At 43.3% G+C, this 10,224-nt stretch overlaps 1 protein-coding gene across 4 annotated transcripts in view; it reads left to right on the top strand.

Moving 5' to 3' along the window:
* The first annotated feature begins 520 nt into the window (after nt 1–520).
* The window catches only part of TMEM41B (transmembrane protein 41B), a 30,781-nt gene continuing 21,077 nt past the window's right edge, over nt 521–10,224 (top strand). For 2 of the 4 annotated variants that reach the window (XR_013523294.1, XM_035265743.3), the window contains exons 1-2: nt 521–549; nt 966–1,088. Coding sequence is in view for 2 of the 4 variants with exons in the window: in XM_035265743.3 (XP_035121634.3) it covers nt 968–1,088 (121 nt within the window). In the remaining 2 variants the exon portion in view is untranslated. Of the gene's footprint in view, nt 636–965; nt 1,089–10,224 lie in introns of all 4 variants that reach the window. The other 2 variants (XR_013523293.1, XM_009007647.5) reach the window with 1 other exon arrangement.

Raw genomic sequence — 10,224 nt, 5'->3', positions numbered from 1 at the left:
CATCTCACCATGTTGGCCAGGCTGGTCTCACACTCCTGGCCTCAAATGATCCACCCGCCTTGGCCTCCCAAAGCGCTGGAATTACCGGCGTTTGCCACCGCGCCCGACCTCCAAGTTGCTTTCAAGAGGTAACCATGGTTTGTAAGCTGAATGTGTTCTGAGGGGTAGAAGCAGAAAACGTTAACTGTGGAAAAGGCATGTTTCCGCTTAAAGTATAAGCCAAGTGTAGCGGTGACTTGGGTTTAGCAGTAAGGAGCACCAGCTAATGGAAAACCGTTAGCTTTGGGAACAGGACAACCTGGATTCTAAGCCCATTTTTGCCACCCTGTGACCTTCAGGTGGTAGGTAGCCCTCTCTGAGCCTTAGTTTTCTAAAATTCAGGTAGGTTTTGCTCAGCCTTTATATCTTTCACCATCTTTAGACCAAGCACTCTCTGGCGCTTCCAAATTGAAGACAGCAGCTGCGGAACTGACGTAATGGGCTGAATCAGCCTCAGCCGCAAAACGCCGACTAATCACTCGCAGGCACTTCCGGCGGCCTGGACAAAAGGTTTGAAGTCCCTGGGGCTGCACTTCCGGATAATTAAGGCTGCGCTTTAGATGCCGGTGCCGGCTAGCCGCAGCCGGGTGACTTGGGTGCCGCAACTACGCATGCTTCCCGCGGGCGCGGAGCGGGGCGGAACACTGGAGGGGGCGGTCCAGGACCCTGACTTGTCTCGCGGTCACTGGGCCGGCGCGAGCGCGCGAGGCTCGGGGGCGGCACGGGGTGGGGTTTAGCGTGGGGTGGACGCTGCGGGTCTTACCTGGGCGTCGCTGTGCTCGCGGTGCTGAGGTTGTCTCGGGTGAGGAGGTCGCGCCGGAAGTGGCTCTGGCGGTGGCCCTTTGGCGTAGTAAGGAGCCTGCGAAGTAGTTTGGTTGATTAGGGGGCGCGGCACCACATCGCTCCCTCCACTTTTCTTGCTGCAGCCATGGCGAAAGGCAGAGTCGCCGAACCATCGCAGACAGGCGCTCATCACCCAATCCCCGTGGGGGACGGGGCAGCGGGGACGCGGGGTCCTGCGGCGCCTGTCAGCAGAGACCACCAGAAGGGTGAGTGGACCCAGGGGCCAGAGCTGGGACTGCTCCGAGACATCTGTGTGCCCGTAGGGGCTCCAGAGGAGCGAAGAACCCCAGCTGGTCTCAGAGAGTTGCTAGGAAAGCGAGGGCCTGCTGGCGTCGGGGAGAGAGCAGCGACCGTGGGGGGACTTGGGCTTGGGCGCTCGCGCAGCAAAAGGCTGGACACCTAGTAGGTGCATTGTAAATGCTGTTTGAGTTGAATTCAGTTAAAAGAAGAGATGACATTGGCTTGTTGACGCTCAGTAAGGTAGATGATAACGACGCTAGGTAGAGCTGGAAGGAGCTACACTGTAGCATTCGTTGCGTTTTTACAGATGAATAAACTGAGGCCCAGGGTGGATATATGACTTATAAAGTCATAAAGCCAGATCAATGAAGTAGCAGTTAGGAGCAAGGACTTAATACTTCCAGGTGGCAGGTACACCTGGGTTTGAGTCCCTGCTCTACTGTTTACTTTTGACCTCGGACTCGGTAACTTTCAAAAGCTCAGTATCTGAACTGTGAAATGGGGATAATAATAATATCTACTTAACAGGTGGTGCGTGGGTTAAACGAAGTCACGTAAAAGATTTAGAGTAATGCTTGAATATGAAGTGGGGGCTAAATAAATATTAGCAATTACTTAGTTACAGCTAAGGTCAGTCATTCGAAAGTTTTTTTCCCCTCTGCATTATCCTGACATTTCTCACAGCTTTAGTTTTGATTTTTGCTTTCTCTTTATTCCTACTGCTTCTATGATTGCAGTATCTCATGGCTTTCAATATTGTTTTAAGGAAAAACTGTACCTAGAAACGAAATACTTTGATTCCATATTGGTATGGAATTGTTCTTTAAATGATTTTAAAGCTCAGAAACTTGAAGTGATTCTAACAAGTTTGTCTATAAATCACATAGGTGTGTTCCACCACCAGTGATGGCTAAGGTGAAGAACTTTTAAAAAAAAAAGAATAATTGTGTTGTATGTTTTGTTGTAATGATAAAATAAGATAAAAAAGAGCACTTAGGAAGTTTCAAGGTTTTATTTTTTGAATAGCTTTAGGTAAAAATCATGAATAATACAACTGGCTGCTATCTCAAACAAGATGTCAATCTTTAGGGATCTCCTATCTGGAAAACACTTTAAGGAAACCCAGACCTTGGATTATTGTCATCTTCAGTAGTAGAGTCTTCAAAACAATTTTTCTTTTATTCAGAGTAGATTTATACATTTACAACGATTGGTGACTTTTTTTTTGAGACAGTCTCACACTGTCACCCGGGCTGGAGTGCAATGGTGTAATCTTGGCTCACTGCAACCTCCACCTCCTGGGTTCACGCGATTCTCCTGCCTCAGCTTCCTGAGTTGCTGGGACTACAGGCGCGCACCACCATGCCCAGCTAATTTTTGTATTTTTAGTAGAGACGGGGTTTCACCTTGTTTACCAGGATGGTCTCGATCTCTTGACCTCGTGATCCACCCGCCTTGACCTCCCAAAGTACTGGGATTATAGGCGTGAGCCACCGCTCCCAGCCGGTTGGCCTATTTAGAATGGTGTCAGAATGTTCCTGTAAATTCCATGATACTTATGAATGAATTTGTATTTTATTAAGTGACATGTATATAAATTTGACAAGTAGTTGTCATCATATGTGTGTTTGAAATATTTTACACACTATCTGCAATGTTTGGTACATTTAGTGGATTCTGGCCTCTTGTCTCAGAGCTGAGCCTAGTAGACTGTGGACAACTTTGAAGACTTGGGTAAGGCAGAAGTAACATGGAAAATCTAATTTTTGCATGATGGAGATGAGAGAGTAGACAGGAGGTGGAACTAGTTAAGAAGCTCTTAACCTAATTGATTTGAAGGTGACTGGACCAGAGTATATAAACTTCTTTTGTAGTGTTTGCCCAACCTATCTATTACTAGCAGGTTCTCTATTTTAATTTAAGAGAACTAGGACTATTTTTTTTTCCAGTATATAAGTCATGACCTTTGTGAGGGGTATGAAATCAAAAATAAACATTTTTTTTTTTAAATAATATATAGAGTGGGGGGAAAAGAGGGCCAGCGGGGGGGGGTGGGGGGAGCTGGGGAGGAATAGCCTGGGGAGAAATGCCAAATGTGGGTGAAGGGGAGAAAGGAAGCAAAACACACTGCCATGTGTGCACCTATGCAACTGTCTTGCATGTTCTGCACATGTACCCCAAAACCTAAAATGCAATAAAAAAATTAAAAAATATATATAATAATATATAGAGACGGGGTTTCCCCATGTTGGCCAGGGTGGTCTTGATCTCTTGACCTTGTGATCCACCTGCCTCAGCCTCCCAAAGTGCTGGGATTACAGGCTTGAGCCACCACACCCAGCCAACAATAAAAATTTTTTTAAAAATGGAATGGAGAAAATACCAATGCTTTGGGATTAAATGCTTTTTTTTTTTTTTTTTTGAGACAGAGTTTTGCTGTTGTTACCCAGACTTGAGTGCAATGGCACGATCTCGGCTCACCGCAGCCTCCGCCTCCTGGGTTCAAGCAATTCTCCTGCCTCAGCCTCCCAAGTAGCTGGGACTACAGGTGTGCACCACCATGCCCAGCTAATTTTTGTATTTTTAGTAGAGATGGGGTTTCATTTTGTTGACCAGGATGGTCTCGATCTCCTGACCTTGTGATCTGCCCGCATCAGCCTCCTAATGTGCTGGTGTGAGCCACTGTGCCTGGCCCTTTTCTTGAATTATATAGATTTTTTGTATACTGGATCATGATAGAGAATACATTACTTATTGCGGAACAGTCAGAAAAGATTGAACAACGCTGTCTCAAAGTTGGTTTTATTGCTTCTAGGAAATAATATTGTTCTAACGTGGTTAATCCACATCCTTGGTCTAGATCCTGCCTTGCTAGTTTGGTTCAACAAATATTCCTCAAATGTCTATTATGAGCAAATTATTGGCTTAGAGAAAGAAGGAAGCTCTGATTACTGTAGATGAAATCTAAGACTAGATTTGGCAGCTGAATATCAACCAAAGCATTAGTATGATTTCTATCACAGACCAAAAAAATTGTGATACATAATATTTGTATCAGAATTTTTTGGCCTTTGATAGAAAACCCACTGCAACCCTTGCTGAAAGGGAGTTTATTGGTCCATGTAAATAAATCAAATGATGAAGTAGGATTTAGTGGCATCAGGGTGGAGTCAGCTGCTCAGTATCTTCAAGATCAGATTTTTCATATCTTGATTTGCTTATTTGATGTCAACTTAACCTGGTTTCCCTTAATGCTTCAGGTAAGCTAAATGCTTATGTTAATTTTGAGAATCTTTGTTCTAGCATTACGGATGAAATTTCTTCTTGCTATTTACTGATTAGGTTGCCTTAGATCAGATACTTTTTCCTGAACTTATCATTATTGTCAGTAGGTCAGAGTAACCTGATTGGCTCAGCCTGATTCATGTTCTACACCCAGAAAAAAGAACTGGGAGCTAAATCGGTTTTCCCAATGACATGGAGTTCTGTGATGAATCACTCAGTAATTTTTCTGTATTTGTGCTTAACAAGCATCATGATGGTTAAGTGAATGAGGAAAGTGAATTTGTAGTACTGATTTTTGGGTTAGATGGCTATAAGGAAAGAATAAGGATTTTGATCAAAGGTGCTGGTTCAGATGATACTTCTTGGAGTCCAGGCAGGCATGGAAGGAAGAGAATGAAGAGTCCAACAGAAAGGAGAAAATGGAAAATGAAGGCAAGGTAGGAGAAGCAGCAGCACTCCCAATCTTGTTAGAAAAAGGTAAGGAATGGAATATTCTATTTACTAGCAAGTTCTCCATCTTAATGATTTATTGATTTAAAATGTCCAAAGTGGAGCAGTTCCAGGTGATTGACAATTTAGTTTATAGCTCTGGAAGTGGATGGCTAAAATTAAATAGAAATGAAAGTCTAAGAATTTTGAGACTGAGCAGATCATCCAAATAAATGATGAAATCTTTTAGGATTATGAACAAGTTTACTATAAGCTTGTCCTCAGTCTTCTGTAAATGGTAGGATCTACTTGAAAGTGAATAGATGATGATGAGTGAAGTTATGTTGGTTGGGTGGTAGCAGAGTTGCAAGATGTAAGCCTTAGAGAGAATGCAAGATTGGGAGTGCTGCTGCTGCTGCTGCTGCTACCTATAAACCTGCCTTCTCTGTGTGATTTTTTTGTTTTGTTTTTTGTTTTTGAGACGGAGTTTTGTTATGTCACCCAGGCTAGAATGCAGTGGAATGCACGCAACCTCCATCTCCCAGGTTCAAGTGATTCTCATGCCTCAGCCTCCTGAGTAGCTGGGAATTACAGGTGCATGCCACCATGCCCAGCTAATCTCCTGATCTGCCTGCTTGGCCTCCCAATGTGCAGGGATTACAGGCATGAGCCACTGAGGTCTGCAGACTTTTTTGAGATCTCCTGGGCTCAGGCAATTCTTCTGCCTCAGCCTTCTGAGTAGCTGGCATTACAGGCATTCGCCACCATGCCTGGCTAATTTTGTATTTTTAGTAGAGATGGGGTTTATCCATGTTGGTCAGGCTGGTTGTGAACTCCCGACCTCAGGTGATCTGCCCGCCTTGGCCTCCCAAAGTGCTGGGATAACAGGGGTGAGCCACTGAGCCCTGCACTAGCTAGACTTTTTAATCTCTGTTCAGAACTCTAAACTCCGGGTTTGTTAGAATTATACCCAAGAAGGATTGTTAAATTATAATTGCCAGCATTCTCTGTTTATCAGTTTGTGTGAAAGGAGAACCTCAAAATGGAATGTCACTAGGCTTTATTGCATCCTTATAAGTTGTTTTATTGTGTTACTATTGTATGCAATGCTGGAGAAAGTTTGCCTAATTTTAGAGAGTGAGGAAAATATCAAGTTTAACCTATATGTTAATTTTGTTCAAATGTCTATATATTTCATCATTCAACTATAATAAGACACGTAGCAATTACAGACATGTCCACTCAAAGAAAACTCAGGGTAATTAATGTTCTTTAGTCCAGTTAAACAGTGACTCCTTTTGTTCTTTTTTTTTTTTTTAAATATGGGGTTTCACTATGTTGGTCAGGCTGGTCTTGAACTCCCGACCTCAAGTGATCCGCCCACCTTGGCCTCCAAAGTGCTTGGATTACAGGCGTGAGCCACCATGCCCGGCCTCCTTTGGCTCATCTTATTCCTTATTTTAGGACTGGTGAATTCATAATGTGAAGAAAAATATGGTAGACTAAAATCCTTATTTAATTTTTAACTTAAGAGGACTACATTAGGCTGGATGTGATGGCTCACACCTGTAATCCCAGCACTTTGGGAGGCCAAGGCAGGAGGATTGCCTGAGCCCAGGAGTTTGAAATCAGCCTGGGCAACATAGCATAATGGGACCCTGTCTCTGTTAAAAAGAAAAATACAAAAATTAGCTGGGTGTGGTGCATGCCTGTAATCTCAGCTACTTGGGCAGACAAGGTAAGACAATCTCTTAAGCCTTGGAGATACAGCTTGAAGGGGGATGTGATTACATCATTGCACTCTTGCCTAGTTGACGGAGACCCTGTTTCAAAAAAAGAAAAAATGTTACCTATGTAAGTCTTTAAAAATGTTTAGCTGCTGGCCGGGTGCAGTGGCTTACATCTGTAATCCAAGCACTTTGGGAGGCTAAGGTGGGTGGATTGTTTAAAGTCAGGAGTTCGAGACCAGCCTAACCAACATGGTGAAACCCCTTCTCTACGAAAAATAAAAAAATTAGCTGGGCCTGGTGGCAGGCACCTGTAATCCCAGCTACTCAGGAGGCTTGAACCGGGGGACAGAGATTGCAGTGAGCCAAAATTACACCACTGCATTCCAGCCTGGGCGACAGAGCAAGACTCCTCTCAAAAAAAAAAAAAAAAAAAAAAAAAAGGCTGAGTCTTTTATCATCTTTTTTTTTGAGAGTGAGTTTTACTCTTGTTGCCCGGGCTGGAGTGCGATGGCGTGATCTGGGCTCACTGCCTGCCACCTCCACTTCCCAGATGGAGTGATTCTCCTGCCTCAGCCTCCTAAGTAGCTGAGATTACAGGTGCCAGCCACCGCACCCAGCTAAGTTTTTACATTTTTGGTAGAGACAGGGTTTCATCTTGTTGGCCAGGCTGGTCTCCATCTCCTGACCTCAGGTGATCCACCTACCTCAGCCTCCCAAGCTGGGATTACAGGTGTGAGCCACCGCACCGATCCCTTTTTCCCATCTTTTAATCTTCAATAAAATGTCCACAAACTCCATGAGTCTTGCCTTACTCCAGCCCAGTGATCTTGCTTTCCTATAAACTCTGTGCCCCTTTTAACTCTACCCTTCCATGGTGGGGGGAGGGGAATTCTAGCTAGTTAATGGTGGCATCAGCTTCTAAGGAGCAGAGAGTGAACAAAACATTTGGTACCTAATAGATGCTTAGCAGACAACCCTAAGCAACTATATTTAAGTACATAGCTTGCATAGTAGAAGTTCTAAAGAGAGGTTTTAAGAAAGGGGGAAAGATCTGCCATTCTTTCTTAGAAGTTATTCTTATGTATGCAGATATCTTCAGGATAAAAAAAAATTATTAATGATTTTTAAGGGTATAAAAGATGCTCATAATAATAAATTACTTGTGTTAGTTTTTTATACTCTGGACCTGGTTCTAGCAGGAAAGTAAGTTAAAACTGGTCTGGGGCAAGTTAACTGGATTTAAAAGTAGCATACCTTTAGATGGATTTAAAAGTAGCATACCTTGGCTGGGGGAGGTGGCTCACGCCTGAAATCCCAGCACTTTGGGAGGCCAGGGCGGGTGGATCATGAGGTCAGGAGTTCGAGACCAGTCTGGCCAACATAGTGAAACCCCATCTCTATTAAATATACAAAAATTAGCCGGGTGTGGTGGTGTGCGCCTGTAATCTTAGCTTCTCAGGTGGCTGAGGCGGGAGAATCATGTGAACCTGAGAGGCAGAGGTTGTAGTGAGCTGAGATTGTACCACTGCCCTCCAGCCTGGGTGGCAAAGTGAGACTCCATCCCAAAAACAAAAAACAAAACAAAACAAAAAAAACTACCATACCTTTAAGAAGTGTATAATGTGAAGTATCTCTCTAAAACAGTTTAATATCTATTTATAATTAGCCTATAATTGTAATTTTTTTTAGATGGAGTCTTGCACTGTTGCCCAAGTTGCAGTGCAGTGGCACACTTTTGGATCACCACAACCTCTGCCTCTTAAATTCAAGCAATTCTTGTGCCTCAGCCTCTCCAGTAGCTGGGACTACAGGCGTGCACCACCACGCCTTACTAATTTTTTATATTTTTAATAGAAATGGGATTTCACCATGTTGGCTAGGCTGTCTCGTACTCTTGACCTCAGACAATCTGCCCACTTCAGCCTTTCAAAGTGCTGTGATTACAGGAGTGAGCCATCGCACCCAGCCTATAATTACAAATTATCATAATGGACATCCTGAAAAAACATAGGCTACTTATGTGTATAATGTGTCTTTTTAAAATTATTATTATTATTATTATTTTTGAGACGGAGTTTCGCTCTTGTTACCCAGGCTGGAGTGCAATGGCGCGATCTCGGCTCACCGCAACCTCTGCCTCCTGGGTTCAGGCAATTCCCCTGCCTCGGCCTCCTGAGTAGCTGGGATTAGAGGCACACGCCACGATGCCCAGCTAATTTATTTTTATTCTTATTTTTAGTAGAGATGGAGTTTCACCATGTTGACCAGGATGGTCTCGATCTCTTGACCTCATGATCCACCCGCCTCAGCCTCCCAAAGTGCTGGGATTACAGGCTTGAGCCACCGCGCCCAGCCAGTGTATAATGTGTCTTTGCTTTGATTTCAGCCTATAGAAAACTCTGCCCCAAAAGTCAGTATTTACATATGTGTATTGCCCTCATTCTTTTTTTTTTTTTTTGAGATGGAGTTTTGCTGTTGTTACCCAGACTGGAGTGCAATGGCATGATCTTGGCTCACCGCAACCTCCACCTTCTGGGTTCAAGCAATTCTCCTGCCTCAGCTTCCAGAGTAGCTGGGACTACAGGTGCGTACCACCATGCCCAGCTAATTTTTGTATTTTTAGTAGAGACGGGGTTTCACCTCGTTGACCAGGATGGTCTCGATCTTTTGACCTCGTGATCCACCCGCCTTGGCCTCCCAGAGTGCTGGGTGTGAACCACCGCGCCCAGCCACCCTCATTCTTTCTTACTTTATTGAATAGGTTTTTATTCCATAAAATAGAAGAATAACTATTTTAACCTTGTGAAAACAGTTTGTGTTTAAAATAGGTTTTCTAACCCAGCTGGATGGCTCACGCCAGTAATCCAAGCACTTTGGGAGGCTGAGGCAGGAGGATCGCTTGAAGTCAGGAGTTCAAGACCAGCCTGGGCAAAATAATGAGACCTGGTCTCTAAATACAGTTAACTAGGCACTGTCAAAAACAACTGTGTTTCCAGCTAGTTGGGAGGCTGAGGCAGAAGGATTGAAGTTGAAGGTGTTCAACTCCCAGGAGTTGAAGGCTGCATGCAGTAAGCTATGATTGCACCACTGTACTCCAGCCTGTGCAACAGAGCGATATGCCATCTCAGAAAAGTAAATAAATAATAAATAAATAAATAAATGGGTTTATATTTAGAAACAAAAACAACATTTTTGATTCAATTGGTTTTAGTGCACCCTGATGTTTTTGGAACTTTTTGCTGATTATGCTTTCCTTTTTTAGAGCATATAACTCATGAGTGAATATAACTTGTTAGGAGGCCTCAAGATATCTGCATTGGATGAGATGCAAAAATGTAATGGATAGTTCGAATATGTTATTAGAAGATTCTGCAGAGATCTTTTCATGTTTGACCTACCTCAGATGTTTAAAGTGTGTTTTTAATTCTCTGTGCTCCAAAAAAGCATACATATCAGTACATCTGTAGATTAATGAACTAGAGTATTAAGAGAAAGGCATGCTTGGTTTATTGTTCCATCAAAGTTACCTTTTGTACTATTTTATGATCCTATTCCTTCTTGCAGTACATTTTAAAGTAAGATATGAGCAAATCTCCTTTTTGAGATTAAGATGAAACACAACAAAATTAGAATAGTAGGGATTAGTTGGAGGCTGGGC

Source organism: Callithrix jacchus, chromosome 10 (assembly GCF_049354715.1).
Source record: "Callithrix jacchus isolate 240 chromosome 10, calJac240_pri, whole genome shotgun sequence".
NCBI lineage: Eukaryota > Metazoa > Chordata > Mammalia > Primates > Cebidae > Callithrix > Callithrix jacchus.
The sequence above is the reverse complement of the archived record's forward strand: the minus strand, read 5'-3'. Positions and strand labels throughout refer to the sequence as shown.